This window comes from Castanea sativa, chromosome 3, assembly GCF_040712315.1.
Source record: "Castanea sativa cultivar Marrone di Chiusa Pesio chromosome 3, ASM4071231v1".
NCBI lineage: Eukaryota > Viridiplantae > Streptophyta > Magnoliopsida > Fagales > Fagaceae > Castanea > Castanea sativa.
Genome location: NC_134015.1, coordinates 5,417,446 through 5,433,965, shown reverse-complemented (window position 1 = coordinate 5,433,965; position 16,520 = coordinate 5,417,446). Strand labels below are relative to the sequence as shown.

The following is a 16,520-nucleotide window of genomic DNA, read 5'->3' as shown; positions in this document are numbered from 1 at the left end:
ATAATCTGACACATAATACAACAGAAAAAAAAAAGAACAATAAGAAGAAGAATAAGAAGAAGAAGAAGAAGAAAAATTTGAGTTCAGATGAAATCTTTTCAGGAAGATAATGGCAGACGAATAATTGTCCATTAGATTCAAATAATTAAGGTATATCTGATTAGAGAATCATAGCATATAATGAAATAAACAATTGCTGATAAAGATTTAATGACAGTCATATCATGGATGGCTTAAGTTAAAATAGATAGACCTCTAATGACACATTTTTCACATCATCTTGGTCTAAATAAAGGTCAAACTCCAGTGAACATGTCACCTTATGCTTATGAACAATAATACAGTTTAGAAATGAGGAGTAATAGATTTAACAAAATTGTTAATGACTCTTTAATAATAAAAAAAAAAAAACATGCAATCCATTAATGGAGATATCGATGAGTGTGTAATTATTTGTACCACAAAAATCTAGGTGTCACTTAAACCGGACATTAGCTTGCACTCATGTATGTTACCAGAAAAAATTTCTTCTAGGAATGTCTACTTCATTTCTGAACTCGCGTTCTGCCTAGCTCGGCGAATACAATCTTCGAAGCTTTTAACTAGAGGAGAACATTTCAGGATGTCTTTTGCATGTTCCTTGTAGCATTCCAACCAAGCATTATTCTCAGCAAAGCAAGGCATAGGCTTCTGGTACGGAAGCTTGAACTCCTTCTCTCGGAGATCCTTGGCTCTTTGTGTTACTTCCTGCACCATATTTTCCTCCTGCTTCTGCAACCTGTCCAGAACCCTCTCGCCATCTTGAAGGACAGATCGAATTGCATCCAACTCTGTGTAGGCAGATTGTGCAGGTGTGTTTACAGGTACAAATAATGGAGTCTGCAGTGGCCATCCTGTAGTAGCAGCCCCCTTAAATGTTTCAGATTCATCAGAAATCTGCTTCTGATTTACCTTAGCTGAGGGCTGTCTAGGCTCTCGGGGTACCTTAGCTTTTTTAGATTTTTTATTTTTCTTCTTCAACTTTTCGGTGTCATCAGAAAGCCGATTAAGAAGGTCGCTGCTAATCTGAATTGAAAACTCACCCATAACAGAGCAACTCCCACAAAAGGCACCTGAAACATTCAAGCAAGTGATTGTGTTGTATTAGAAACATATAATGCAAGCTTTTCATAATGTTGTTGTCAGCTATGAGTTCTTTCATTAGGTATCTAGCTCATATTATATAGAGAGTGAAAAATGAATATTTAACAGCTGCGCTCGAGACTCAAGAGTCGAGCCCACAAAATGCATAGGAAACTTCACAATGAGTAGTGACTATTACAAGGAGTAATTGGGAAATAAATTGACCCTTTTTTTATAAGTAAAAAATCTTATTAGAAAAGGAAAAGGGAATGTCACATAAATAGATATGAACAGACACTTTTCAAAGAATACAAATCAGAAAGAAAGGAATCAATAAAATCTACAAAAGACATCAAAGGGATGCTGTCTAGGGCACACATCCAATCAAAACATAAACCGCAGACATTTGGTAAAGATAAAGACTTCACTAAGTTTGGCAAAAGGAGGCCAACATTGATGATTCCCTATGCTCAAATGTACATTTTGATCATTAATGTCAAATAATCCAGGTGTCTCTAAATGCACAAAAGAAAGGTAAATCATTGGCAATCCCATCAGACCTGAACTTTTAAAACAGAACATTATATCATACCAAAACTCTACATGAGGTAAATGAATGTTAACTGGCAATGTTGCACTGTCATTGGCATATAATGGCAGTTTACATGTGCATGCGTGTAGAGGGTATCCTATGTCTCATGAATCACAGAGCTAGGATATTACACCATTAGTCTTCCCCTACAAAAAAATCTACAGTTCAGAGCAGAAAATCTATGAAAGTGAATAAAATGCATTTATTAGTAAGTCATATTGATGCAACCATGGAAGGAAGATTAATTTGTTGCAAATGCATCTATCCAAGATTTATTTTATGGGATCCACATGTGAAGTCCAATTGAAGAAAAAGTCATGTGGTTTAAAGTCTAGTTATAAGTCTCTCCTAGGTTAAAACAATTTCTAATTCGGGTTTTTATTTATTTTTTATAAGTAAAAAAAGAACTATTGAGAAAAGAGAAATTACTTCATGTTCATGAAGATGGAACACAAAGTAGAATCAAACCGAAACTCTTAAGAGAATTATGAAAGTAAAAAATAGAAGTACAGCATGTGAAACCCCAAACACGAGACCAACTAAACAAGGAATGAATCAATAAGCATTTTAATTGATCTAGGGATCTCTCTTAGTGTCTTTAAATGTTTGAGAGTTGCGTTCCTTCCACATTAACCACATCAAACATGGTAGCACTATAATTCCAGATGTCCAAAGAATGCTTACCAAGCCAATTCCTCCATCCAAACTGCTTGGTGTGTCAAGGCCCAAATTCCTTCATTTGAAGGGGATTGCAGAAATTTAGGGTATCTTAGGTAATTTTATAGAGACTAAAACTTTTAGCAAATTCTAAGTATCTTAGCTTTTTCTTTTTTATTGAGTCCAAGTTAAGTCATTATTAGTCATTACCTTGATAGAACTTTTTACTTAACTAGTAATATCACTAGCACAAGAAACATTCCTTATGTCTTGTTATGTTATTTTCTTCATTTCCTCTTAAAATCTCTTTTCTTCGGTACTTTGTTTGAGTGGGCTCATATTTGGGTGTCTTATGAGTTGTATTTCAATTTCTGAATTCTTACACTGTGTTAGCTTAAGTTCTTGAACTTGTTGTATTTGTTTTTCTTCAGAATGTTCACCAACATGAAATTTTCAATTTCTTGAATAAAAGTTCTATTACCTATAAAAAAAATGTTTTTTTTGGATGATGTAGGAGAACTTCACTCAAATTAGCTATATTAGTTGCACATCGCAGAACATATTGTACAACAATCCTCACTATTAATCAAACTCCTATAGGCAACTGACGCCACCCGCCAGAACTAGTTCCCGGGTAATCTAGTCGCTTTTCACCCTTGATGGGCTAAGTAGCTTATCCTCAGAGGCAAAAATATGTTCTTTCTTCATTTCTCTTCTTTTTCTTTTTTTTTTCTTCTTCTCTTTCATGTGCTACTGTTCACGAGTGCAGATCATTCACATCCTAAACACTATATAATTTCCTTCTTCCTTACAACCTTAAGTCAAACTCTTACTACTCTTAACTATCAATCCCTAAAACCCCACGTATTTTTTCCTATCAAATAAGCATAAAAAAAATCTCAACAAATTTCTCATGACCCAAAATCCATAGCCTTATTATGAACTCAAGCACATGACAAAACCAACAATTCAAAACCAGTAAAACTATTCCACATAAAAATAAAAAGATATACAGAGCACTTAATAATAGAAGTCACATGATGGTCACAAATTGTCTCCATTACACAAGTAAGTTAAAAAAATGTATCTTTTTTGAAGTCTCAACCAATTTGACAATGCAATTGAAATCCATAACCAGAGGACTCCCGAAACATAATGAAACGAATATTTATTTTTTTTTTTTCCAAACATCCCAAAAATAACAAACACTATCTCTTTGCTGCGACTCTAACAAATCTTTACTTGTGTATGAATTTCAAAAACAAAATAAAGAGCTGAAAACCTGAAACGCACCTCTCACGCCGATCGATTTCGTCCCTCTTCTTCTTCTTCTTCTTCTCACGCCGATCGATTTCGTTCCTCTTCTTCTTCTCACGCCGATCGATTTCGTTCCTCTTCTTCTTCTCACGCCGATCGATTTCGTTCCTCTTCTTCTTCTCACGCCGATCGATTTCCTCCCTTGTTTTTTTTCTTATATCGCTCAGGCCAGATCTATTTATTTTCCCTTTTTGCCCTTTTCCCTTGTTTTGTTTTGTCCGTGTGTGTGCTTTATCGTTATTATTTTTTTTAGTACAAAGGGAAAATTTTATGGACAGCTTTAATAAAAGGGGAAATTTTAAGTTTAATTAAATTTTTTTTTTGCTAAAAAAAAAAAAGGAAAGGGTGAACAATGTGGTAATTTCACTTGGACATAACTATAATAGTACTTTATCTACTAGGTCGAAAGCTTTGTTAGAGTGCAGGGAGACCACGATGAACCATAACTTCCTAACCTCACGAGGGACACTAGTAAACCTTGAGCTGTTAAGGGAAGTAACTCAAGTGAGTTTATATTTGGACCTCACACGTAGTGCATCTTGTGCATCACCCAAGACCACTAATTTTTTTTAATTATTATTAAAGGTTAATTTTGACAAATTTACTATTAGATAACATTTCTTTTTTCTAATAACCCTCCATGCTGCAATTTTTTTAAAAAATTAAAGATTAATAGTTATGTCATTAATAAATTGTTTAAATTTCAAGTTTTTGTAATTTAAAATTATGCATAAAATGTTCCACCACATTTTCTTTCTGTTGTCCAAACTAACATTGCTAGTTTTTCTTAATGAAATGTATTATGTTTTCCCTAAAAAAAAATGCATAAAATATAAGTATATATAATATCCAATTGACACAAAATTTGACATGTGTATTAAGAGTATAATGCAACCCAACGGTTAGATTTTCAAAATATGTAGTAATGTTAATTTTTTTTAAAGGAAGTTGTAATTTTGTATCTAAACTTTGTCCGAAATTTTATTAAACAAAACAGTCAAAAGAACTTACTGAAAGCATTAGCGATGGGGATGTAAAACCCCCAAAATTGTTATTTTAGTAACAAACACTCTAAAAAAAAGCTTTACTCGCGTGGGTAAATCTTTTAGCAACTATAAACAGTAAAGTCCTATATATAGGAATCACTATAGCAATGATGTAAAACTAAAAAAAATAATATTTTATTTTCTTTCTCTCTTCTATTTCTCCTTTCTTATAAACACTTTCAAATTTTCTCTCTCCTATCTCTTCTCTCCCTCACTTTTGGACTTTCTCTTCTCTCTCCCTCTCACTCTCTGACCCTCTCTTTTCTCTAAGCTTTCTTTCTCTCATTTCTCTCTCTCTCTCTCTCTCTCTCTCTCTCGATTTTGGGTGGCAGTGGATCGACAAGGCTATGGTGGCTTGACGAAGCTGTGGTGGCGGTGGATCAAAGAGGTTGTGGTGGTGGTGGATTGGCAGTTGGCTTAGTTATTTAGGTGTGATTTGTTTGGTGGGTGTGTGATTTGGGTTTGGGTTTGGGTGGTTGATCAGTGGTATTTCAATGGTGGTTGGTGATTTTGGTTGCTGTGGAGAGAGTGAGGGAAGGGGGGGGGGGGGAGAGATGAGTGGTTTGGTGGTGGTTGGTAATTTTGGTTACTGTGGAGAGAGAGAGAGAGAGAGATGAGTGGTCTTTTATATATTTTTTTTGTAGTTTATATTATTTTATTGGATTGTAGGAAAAAATAAGAACTCGGATGTTGGATGTATCGTTAAGTGAGTTGGTAAAATAGATAAAATAGTTTTTTAGAGTGTAAAATATTTATTTTTTTAGATCCCTGGATGTGAATGCTCTAAGAGTGCCCTGTGATACTTTTCATTTACAAAACTCGAGTAAGACTCATATACAAAAATTCTGTCAATTTGCAAGCTCCCCCTTTTAGCTTATTTTCAAAATTTTCTTTTATGAGTTTTTTTCTTTTATGAGTTTAAACCCAACCCATCAAACCAAGTAATTATATCTGTTTACAATTCTTTTTTCACTATTTAGGTAGACAATAGGCACATATATAATGGCTAGGCTTTAATATGCTTTAAAAATAATTTTTAACAATTATTTAAAAATAACAATATTTTGTTATAAAACAAATTTTGTTATTTTTGAAAAAATATATACATATAAATAAAATTATATATATCCCTACTGTAGCAGTGTCCTAATTTTTCAAAAATTGTTGTGTTGTCATACTGTATTTGTATTTGTATTTGTACCCTTGCCCATATTTGTGAAGGTGCTTACTTCAATTTTGAACATATTAGTCCAGAAGTCTATCTTTTAATTTATATTTCTTGAACCTCATTATAGGCACACATATAGACAAATTTTCCAACTTGTACATGTCTTCAAGAATATAATTTTTTCTAAGAAATAGCCTTTAACTGCTTTTAGAATGCAAAAGTAAAAAGTACCAGGAGATCAATTTCCAAAAAAAAAAAATGATAAAGTATTTCACAAAATTTCAATTGTACATCATAAAACATGGTAATCACCATTAAAAAAAAAAGTAATGAGAGATTTTATTGAAATAAAGTATGCTTAAAAGAAAAGCCTCCTAACAATTACAATCAAAGATTCATGCTATCCATGAACTTAACAAAAGAATTAAAAAGATAACCCTTCCCTAATCTTATATACCATTTAAATAAAGAACATACAAATAAATACTTAAGGTTAATCACAGAACTCTCTAGACCATAAAAAGATGCAAGTATTACGTTCCCTCTACATACATACATACTCATGGACTAGACATTTCTCATTTAACAAACCAAGTGCAAACATAAAATCCAACATAAGAACTCAATTGGTGCTTAACTTTGTAGTTTTAACTCCTGCTAAAATCAAAAGAACCACATTAAGACTCCAAGTCTAGCCTAAGGTAACATGGTTCAAACATAACATAAAATTAGCAATATAATCTGAATCGCAAGAAACCAACATTAGATGACGACATATGATGAATCAAATATCCATGATTGCTTAGTAGATCACTTAAGAAAGATATTTTCTGGGCATAGTTGTTCCACCATTTTGAAACCTCAATTACTAAATTAAGAGGAATCGAAACAACCAGTATTCTTGCTACAAAATTTAATTTATAATAGGTCTCAAATATGAAGATTGAGAACTACATCTTTCTTCAATAAAATCTACTAAAAATTTACTTCCACCATTCTATTACCTTCATTCCTTTTCTTCATTAACAAGGTTTGAGCACAAAGTTTCTTAGCAAATGAACAATTTAGAATAGTGACACTCATTACAAGATGATTGTGCCACAAAGAACTTACTTATCAAAATAATTAATCAAAATCAAAACTGCAAACATAACCACCATTTTTTCAAAGCACAAAGACCAGACGGAACAAAGAACTGAAAAGTGAATCAGATTTTTGGTTAAACTAATAGTTGAACCAATAATGTTATAAATAATTTAATTAATAATTTTAAAAATAAATAAAAATAGTGTTTATTAACTTTATAATTTTTTTAAAAATAATTTGTACGTAAAGTTTTTCGTCTTATATAAGATAATAAAATGATAGTTACACTCCTAAAAAAAAAGATGATAGTTATACTAAAGGACAACTTTAAGAAAATTTTCATTCTATTTTCACAGAAAATATAAAAAGAAAAAAAAAAAATCAGTTACTCTACTTATAAAAAAATTTAAAAATATTTTCTTAACCGAAACAAACCCACCCAAGGAACCACCTTAACCCGACCCATTTGTACCAATTCAAATCTGAAAGTCGGCGAGAAAAGGAAAGTTAGCGTGGAGAGCAGAGTCCAAAACCCTAGAGCTCTGTATCAGGTACGATCTTTCTCTCTTCCTCACTCTTTTCTCTTATATATGCAGAGATTATTGATATATGTGTATGGATTAACTTAATTGCATTAACATTTATGGAAACAACGAATTTTTTGTTGTTGTTGTTGTTGAATTATGAATGATATGCTCTATTCATATTGCAATTAGACTGTTCTAAAAGGCTCAATTTTGGGTGGTTAATTTGGGTTTTGCTGATTTTTCAAGACCCATGAAATTTCAATCTTAGAATCAACGTGGGTGCAACTTGAACCCGTTATTGCCCGGTTTGTGTTTGATTTTTTGCCTAGGAGACTGTTGAATTTGAGTTACACTCAGTATTAGACTTTGCTGTTGTTGTGCTGGAGCTAAAATTTTAAAACCCTTTTGATGTTGTTAGAAGTAGAATCTATTGGAGTAATGTTTTATTGGGGTTGAGCTTAGAACCCTTATTGCCCGGTTTGTGTTTGATTTTTTTTGCTTAGGAAACTTGGAAACTGTAAAAATTTAGTCACAGTTGATTTTAGCAGTATTAGACTTTGCTATTGTGCTGGTAATTGTGATGGAGCCATAACTCTAAAACCCTTTTGATTTTGCTAGAATTAGAATCTTATGAGGGAGTAATTTTTGTATGTGGGTTGAGTTTGATAAAAGCAAATTGGGGGTAATAAGAATTTTGTTTAAATTTTGTTTTAGGGAGGTATTGATATTGAATAATGGCGGCAGCTGCATCTTCGGGATCCAACTCTCTTAAAGAATATCTGAAAAGATATGGAATCAATGATGAAGAGGATAAAAAGAAAAAGAAGAAGAAGAAGAAGGTCCAAAGTAAGCCAGATGCAACGGGTCTTTTAGTTGTGGATGAAGATCCAGTTTGGCAGAAAACAGTCAATCTCGAAGAGGAAAACAGCGGCGATTCAGCTGGTAAATCAATAACATTTTGAAATTTTGATTTTTAATTTTTTCCTAGTTGATGGTTTTCCTTTTCCACATTGGGTTAAGTGTTCTATTATTATGTTATTGAACATGTAGATGAAGAGAAGCCACAAGTTAATGAAGACATTGAGGTTAAGCGGATGAGGAGGCTTGAACAGTTGAGAGCCAGACGCGCATATAATGCCATATCAGAGGATGGAAGTGGTTGGGTTTCGCTCTCTCCTAAATGCTTGAATTCTAACGACCCAAATTCTGATATGTCTCCACCTCGTAAACAGAGGATTCGAAATGACACACCTTCACCAGAACCTGAACAGGATTCTGGCAGAGATAACATTGATTTGTCTCCTCCACGACCGAACCTGAACAATGATATGTCTCCACCTCGGAAACGGAGGGTTCGAAATGATAGCCCTTCACCAGAACCTGGAGTGAAGCTTTCAACTGATTTGCTGAATTCTGATATGTCTCCACCTCGTCGACGTCAAGTATTGGCAGACAATGATAGGAGTAACCCTGACATTTCTCCTCCACGACGGGGTCGTCGTGGTTCTACATATCAAGATGACTTCCATGCTCCCCTGGGGTCAGACCTTTCACCCCCAAGGAAAAGCAGGAAGGATCTTGGGAGATCTGGGTCACCTGACCTTTCCCCTCCACGTAGACGCTCAACTGAAACCAATGCTTCACATGCATCTTTGCTTCCTGACCTTTCTCCACCAAGGAAAAGCCGAAAGGAAGCTGCCGTGGAAGAACAGCGAAAAACAGGTCTGATTTCTGGCAAAGATATGAGGGAAGAGATTGCTAGAACTAAGAAGAATGATTTGTTGAGGTAACAATTACATTAAGCTGTTAAAATACTGCCCCCCACCCTCTTTTTTCCACTTTTTATGGTTGATGAATTGTGTTTTTCATCTTTATTATATGCACATTCACAACTGATCAGTTGTGAATGTAGTTGCTTATTTTGATTAGTTGTGTTTTATATGGGACCTTTCTGCTCTATTGTAGCCAAAAATGATATTGTGCTTTTGATGATATTTTGGTTCAAGTGTTTGGCCATACTATACTCCAGTAGGGAGTCATTTGAGTTATTCTCGATGAACATGGCTGTGTACACCTCAGGTCGAGTTTCCATTTATCAGGCTTAGTAACAGGGACTCAGTTTGTTGTTCTCAAACTAGGAAGCTTGGTCAGTTGTATGGTATCCTAATTCAGGCTTCCATGAGGTTGCACATATGATCTTGTGTGATAGATGGAATTCTCGGTATTAAGCTTGTGCATGCATGGGTTGGCTATGTAGTCTTCAATTGCCAAACATTGGCTTCTCCTTTTATAATTGAAAATTAGGGATATTTCTCTCTATCTCTTTTGGTTTCTCTAACCCCAGGGAACTGTTACAGCATACAAATGATTTTGTATAGTGTCTACTTTTGTCTGAGCGTACATATGCATAGGCATTAAGTGAAATACTCATGATTTACAATCTTCACAGTATGTAAGGCCCATCTCATTCCACGTGGATGTGATTTGAATTACACCAATACAAAGGGCTGGTCTTTGATAGGAAAAAAGGTGAATCTGTAGTAGCCCAAATGTATCAACTTATTAGGAAAAAAACCTTGCTCTTTGGAAGATCTATCTCCTTATTGGTGTTTTGGTCTGTGATTATTATTATTTTTTTATAATGTGTCTTTCTTTTGGTGGGTCCAAGGTGATAGAATCACCGATTCATATTAGTATAGGCGATGATCAGTTTTTATCATTTTGGTATTTTGGTGGACAAATAAGATGTAGGTTCAAGGCTATATGATTCTGCTTGTGTTTAATTTTTGGTTCAAAGATCTGTATTGTCTGATATTTATTCCTGTGTGCTTATTAAACAATAATTATTCTTGTGTAGGTTTAATGAGATGGATCCTTCTATAAGTGGTCGGGGTGCGGAGCCTACATATCGGGATAAGAAAGGTGAAGAAAAACAAATTTCTTAATATTCTAAGGTTATGTCTTCCTTAATAATGTTTACATGCTTGATTGGGTCTTACTCCTTAATGCTGCAGGAGAACGTATATCGAAGGAGGAATTCTTAAAACTGCGAAAGAAAGTAAAAGTAGAAGAGAAGCCCAAGGTACTTTGGAAAAAAACCTTGAATTTGTTATACCTATACACACACACACACACACACACACTTGATTAGTAAGTTACACGCATCTTGTTTGTCTTGAAAGTTGAAACGTGACCTTACCCTTCTTCCCATTACTGAGGGTGTAGGAAGTGCCATTTGAGCTAGAGCACATTGGTGTCATTGTCATCATTTATTATTGTTTCTAGTACTATTGCTACTATAATAATAATAATAATACTAATAATCTATTAGGGTCACAATTTCTTCCTTTGCTTGCTGTGGGGTGTGGGGGGTGGTATTATTTCTGGATTTTTTTTTTTGGTGAGGGAGGTGTCAAATTTCATTGAAAAAGCTACACATGAAAACAAGTGTTTCTTGATCTTAAGCCTGCTTGATGCTATGCCAGCACTGTGGTACTATCACCCTCTCATAGCATATGGGACTCATGTGAGAGGGTGGTCTCATAAGATGCCTTTTGGCACAACCGTGGCTCTGCAGTGTTTGTCGTACTAAATAGTCAAAAGAATTCCGTTTTAGTAAAATAATTAGATTCTTGTGAGCGAATGAAATTTGTGTTTCTAACTGATAATGTAGGAGTCCAAGAGTTCATTTATGTGTTTATTAAGGTTCATCCCTGTGGCTGATGAAAATTTCTGTATCTTTTTTCCCCATATTTTGGTGGTCAAGCAAGAAATGTTGCATAATCTTGTTCTGATAGCAATCGCAAAGTTTCCATGCTTTAAATTGTTTAGGATAAAGTATTAGTGCCAATGAGCATCAGCTACAATCTATTCAACTTTAAATTTCCTTCTTACCCAAATTTTCTGCCTTGGTTATATTTCACCGTTGCTCTTTTGTTGTGTCATTGGAGTGATCTAATTCTGATCTAATTCAGAGGACCGTAGGAAGCTTCCCTTCTGAATTCATTAGGTTTTATGTTATATTTTTGCATCATAATGTTAATGTTTATTCCCTAAATAAAATATTTTGCATTCATTCACAAATTAAATGCTATAGATGTGACTTTGCAGAAAGTTTACCGTCTATTTATTTCTGTTGAGTAGTTGTCTGCACAACAATTTGGGAAATGTAATTCATGCTCCTAGGTTTTCTTCAGTTATGTGATGCCTATTTTAGCTTTGGCTCACTTAAGTGATGTCTATTTAGGCTTTGGCTGAATAATCTATTATTATTATTATTATTTTTTTATTTTTATTTTTCTGAAAAATCAAAAGATCTGTGGTTTTGACTAATGTTTAGTTAAAATGGTAGAGAGATTGGTTAAAAAAGAAATGATGCCATCTAGCTATGATAGTTTTCCCTTCTCTCTTCCTCTTTTTCCCCCCTTTACATTTCTCATCTCTTGTAAGAACTAAATTGTTTATGGAGAGAGCCAGTCTTGTACTGATTGCAAGCTGATGATGTTCATTGATGCTGTGAAAGTTTTACTTTATGTCATCCCTTTTACATCTCTTGTGAGATTTTATTAATATTGTAATAGTTGTTTGTAAGTAGTCAAAAAAAAGTTGGTAGTTATGAATACTACTGACTGCCCAAAAAAAAAAAAAAAACTATTACAAAGCTTGGCAGAGGTGCTGGAGTTCTGTTTTCAAAGGCTTAAAATGTGATATTGTAGAGGAGGAGATAAAAACTTGCATAAATTTGAGAAGTAAAGGCTTTTAGATATATTGATTGGATCATGGTTGAGGATCTTAGGGATAATAGTGAGCAATTTTAATTTATTTTCTTTCTGAAATGTTTTAGCTTGTATTTAAAGCCTCTTTCATTGATAAGCAAAGTTTTCAAAGGCTTTTAGAATTTTTTTTCTAAGGCTTCTTTCCTGGATTTAGTAGATAGTTAATATGCATTTGCTGCATGTTTTTGTCAGGAGATTAAGTTGGAGTGGGGCAAGGGCTTGGCTCAAAAGCGGGAAGCTGAAGCTAGGCTGCAGGAATTGGAATCTGAGAAGGACAAACCATTTGCGCGGACCAGGTAAAACTAACGATACAAGATATCATATTGTAATATATTAATATATATTTTAAATATTTACATGTGTTCTATAATCTGAAAGATGTAGCTGTAGGTTTCTTTTTCTAGTATCTTTCATGTTAATTTTTTTTTTCTTATTCCTATACATTTTATTGTGCCACAGACATTTGGGCATCTTGGTTGACAATATGTTTAGGGGATTCTTTTTTTTTTTTTTTTTGCTTGAGTAGTTGTGATAAATGGATTTTCTCACTGTGTAATATAATCCAGCACAATAAGTGGGTAAGCATATAGGTGCTGTCCTGCAGTAGGTCTGTTCCTCTATTGTGCCTCACCAAATTTGAGATTTACAATGGCATGGTGATAGTCAATTGGGTTGTGCTATCTTTATGGTTTTGATTTCCATATGATGCTGTAATCATAGGGTATTGTGGAAATCCACTTGCCTATGAAATTAACCATAGAACTTTTCGTTGGTATTATTATTATGATTTCTAGTAGGGGTTTTGGCACCTTCTGTCTTACATATGATATTTTATTAATGATTACTCATAAAAGGAATGTCACTTGATGGTAGCTGCAGATGCAAGAATGTTAGTGCTGGTTTAACCGCATCCTAATTTCCCCTTGCATCATTTCAATCTTTTTTTTTTTTTTTTTGGGGTGGGGCGGGGCTTGCTGTTATAATTGGTAGACCTCTCTGTAGTGGAACTGTCTGGCTTTAGAAATACATTTTTTGTTTAATGGTAGTTTACTGAGTGTTAAGTTGATTAGTGTGAGAACAATTGGAGGAATCGCAATCGGGTTTCCCATCATTATAGGTATGCAGAAAAAATAAGGATTGGCATTAAGTCTATATCTCTTTGCACTAGTGATGGTTGCAAATGATATAATTTTAGTGGATGAAATTAGAAGTGAAATTAATGCCAAGTTAGAAATTTGATGAGATGCTCTAGAATCTAAAGGCTTTTGATTAAGTAGGACTAAAATAGAGTACATGGAATATAAATTTAGTAAAAGTAGAAACAAAAACAAAGGGGTGGTAAGACTTGATGGCCAAGAGATACTAAAGAGTGATAATCTTTGATATCTTGGATCAATAATTCATAAAGATTGAGAGATTGCAGAGGATGTGAGTCGTAGGATAAGACTCATTAGAGTAGGGTGGATGAAGCGGAGAAGCTCATCAAGAATGTTGTGCGATCGTATAATACTTCATAATAGCTAAATGTTGAGCTATTATGAAGCGACATATTTGTAAAATGAGTATGGTTGAAATGAGAATGTTAAGATGGATAAGTGGAAATACATTGAAAGATAGGATTCAAAATGAGGAAATTCACTTAAAAATAGGTGTAGTGCCTATTGATGAAAAGATGAGGGAGGATTGCTTAAGATGGTTTGGTCATGTTCAGAGAAGAGCGACTAATGTACTAGTAAGAAAGAGTGAGTTGGGGTAAGTTGAGGGAACGGAAATATGTAGAGGAAGACCAAAAAGCACATTAGTTAAAGTAATAAAAAAATGACATGTCAATTAATGGAGTAATAGAGAGTATGATTTTAGATAAAGAAGAAGAAAGGAAAGCATATGATTGACCATAATTAATTTGTCAAGGATCCATAGCTGACCCGAAAATTTTGGGATTAAGGCTTTGTGTTCATTTATGAAGCACCTGACATGCATGGTGTCTGAATTTGTCTCTGGGTTTATGATTTTTGACTGATTATAGATTACTCATGTGACCAAAAAAAGGAAAAAAAAAAAAAAAATCTAAATTGTCCATTTGATGAATAATACATTAACTGTGTTTCACTACAGATCTACCCATCTTTTGTTTGGCAGAGACAGCATAATACTTTCATTTTCCGGTCTTACTATGTGTACACCTAGTGCCTTGTAATAAATAGCATCTGCGTTCTCTACTTATCAAAAAATAAAAATAAATAACATCTGTGTTCTCTGTTTGCAGAGATGATCCTGAACTCGACAAAATGCTGAGGGAGAGAATAAGAGATGGTGATCCCATGGCACATTTGGTGAAGGCAAGTAATTGACTTGCTTATTTTTTGTTGTTGAAATCAAAGAATTTAATACTAATTTGACATATCTCTTTGACATAGTGCAGAAAAAGCGTCCTGAACTAGTTCTCCCAAACCTAGGGGATAATGAGAAAATGAAGGAATCAGGGTTTGTTGTTCCTCAGGACATTCCTGATCACAGCTGGTTAAAACGAAGATTAGATGCTGCTCCAAATAGATATGGTATAAGACCAGGAAGACATTGGGATGGAGTTGACCGTAGTACTGGTTGGTTCATTTCCATCATCCTTTAGTCAGATGTTACTTTATTTTTCTCGAGAAGCTATGGATCTTGCCTTAGCATCTTCCTGTGTGCCATGATGTGGTGATCCCAATCATTTAGTCATTTCCCTTTATAGTGAACTTGTGTGTGTGAGAGAGAGAGAGAGAGAGAGAGAGAGAGAGAGAGAGAGAGAGAGATCATTGGCAACAGGAAGATTCTTATGCACCAAAGAAGCAAAAAAATTATTTTGAAAAGTATGTTTGCTATCAGAAGTGATTAATTTCTGTTGTTTTACCTCTTGTAGGATTTGAGAAGGGATTGTTCAAAAGGATGAATGAGAAACGAGCTACAGAAACAGAAGCATATCTTTGGTCTGTCTCCGATATGTGACTTGGAAGTGTATGGATTAAGATGATGGCAATATGCTTTTTATGTGTTTCTGGAAAAGACACCAAGGATTCTCAGCACCAACTGAAAATATGTTCCATAAATTAATTGGTGGCAGTGGTGTGCAGTTGAGCTTCCTTTACTGCTCAATAGCAGCAGCTGTTTCCTTTGCAATTGAAATTCTGTACTCATGATGCTTAGTTGTAGAATTCCAACTCTGCAGAGATGCTGTAACAATCCAGGTAATTTTTGTTGCTTGGCTGCGGATTTCAACTCTATGTTGTTGTAAAGAAACATAGTCCTGGCATGCGACCATAGTGATCTTTTAGAATGTCATATGGCCTTATTGAAAGATCTGACAACTTTTTTTGGCTAAAAGGTCTTTAAACTGACTTTTTTTTGGCTAAAAGGTCTTTAAACTGACTTTTTTTTAATAACTTTTTTATATTTTACATGAAAGTGGTATTAAAACTTTCCTTAAATGGTTCATTAATAAATGTCCTAAGGACACGTTAATTGGACTCTTGAACAAATATTTTTCATGATTTCTATCATTCTTGTAACTGAATGGCATATAACAATTTAGTTGAAGGTATAAAACAGTAGTTTCTCATTTTAACTTTGCTTTGGAGGAATTCTGAAAGGCAGAATATGAAGTTGTCATGAATTCTACGTACTCATAATTTGATTCATTTCCAATCAGGATGCTATATGGATTACTGTAGATCCATAAGGATTATAAAATTTTCAGTCGGCAGGCAGTTAAAGACTGACAAGTCCTCTCACTAATGAAGTCCAGATAGGTGAATTGCTTGATGTAGATACCAGCTGAAACTGTTATGGGTGTGAAGTAAAGAATACTTTCCATTTTCCTTAGATCGCAGTGGTCAGACACTGTGTAGTGATGATCTCCTGCTTTTTTTTTTTTTTTTTTTTTTTGAAATGGAACTTATGGCATTAAACCAAATAGAAAGGAGTACATCAGAAGGGAGCCAGCAAGCAGCTGGGACCATTACAGCAGATCAGATTGGATTAAAGATGACACAACTGGGGGTGTAACCCCATTCCAAATAAAGGTGTTTTCATTTCCATGGGCAAAGTGAGCAAGCTCATGTGCAACTTTATTATGGTCCCTGTTCAGGTGCTTGAAAGTGCAGTTCTCAAATGTGTCTCGAGCTTGCTGGATCTCTTGGATAATGTGGCCCAAGTCGCTTCTGCTTTATGCAAAATGAAGATGGGTATGGC

At 34.4% G+C, this 16,520-nt stretch overlaps 2 protein-coding genes across 3 annotated transcripts; one reads left to right on the top strand and one right to left on the bottom strand.

Moving 5' to 3' along the window:
- Positions 1–211: 211 nt before the first annotated feature.
- On the bottom strand, positions 212–3,786 carry LOC142627166 (uncharacterized). The gene is made up of 2 exons (XM_075800967.1): positions 3,665–3,786; positions 212–1,112 (listed from the first exon to the last, which is right to left on the bottom strand). Exon 2 carries the CDS (start codon positions 1,084–1,086, stop codon positions 541–543), a length of 546 nt encoding a protein of 181 aa, XP_075657082.1. The 5' UTR covers positions 1,087–1,112; positions 3,665–3,786; the 3' UTR covers positions 212–540.
- Positions 3,787–7,410: 3,624 nt separating this feature from the next.
- Positions 7,411–16,150, top strand: LOC142628288 (uncharacterized). 2 transcript variants are annotated; one of them, XR_012843013.1, is made up of 10 exons: positions 7,411–7,539; positions 8,230–8,457; positions 8,566–9,301; positions 10,373–10,437; positions 10,530–10,597; positions 12,483–12,586; positions 14,557–14,629; positions 14,713–14,893; positions 15,193–15,517; positions 15,979–16,150. XR_012843013.1 is itself a non-coding variant. In XM_075802382.1 (9 exons), the coding sequence occupies exons 2-9, from the start codon at positions 8,250–8,252 to the stop codon at positions 15,276–15,278; spliced, it is 1,521 nt and encodes a 506-aa protein (XP_075658497.1). In that variant the 5' UTR covers positions 7,411–7,539; positions 8,230–8,249; the 3' UTR covers positions 15,279–15,631. The 2 variants fall into 2 exon arrangements, 1 of the variants encoding a protein (XP_075658497.1); XM_075802382.1 differs by lacking the exon at positions 15,979–16,150 and having other exon boundaries at positions 15,193–15,631.
- The last annotated feature ends 370 nt before the right edge of the window (positions 16,151–16,520 follow it).

Excerpts from the sequence above, each read along its gene's own strand:
- LOC142627166 (XM_075800967.1), bottom strand. The coding sequence starts at position 1,086 with ATGGGTGAGTTTTCAATTCAGATTAGCAGCGACCTTCTTAATCGGCTT.
- LOC142628288 (XM_075802382.1), top strand. The coding sequence starts at position 8,250 with ATGGCGGCAGCTGCATCTTCGGGATCCAACTCTCTTAAAGAATATCTG. Across the intron at positions 10,598-12,482 it reads AAGTAGAAGAGAAGCCCAAG|GAGATTAAGTTGGAGTGGGG; the intron begins GTACTTTGGAAA and ends TGTTTTTGTCAG. Across the intron at positions 12,587-14,556 it reads AAACCATTTGCGCGGACCAG|AGATGATCCTGAACTCGACA; the intron begins GTAAAACTAACG and ends CTCTGTTTGCAG.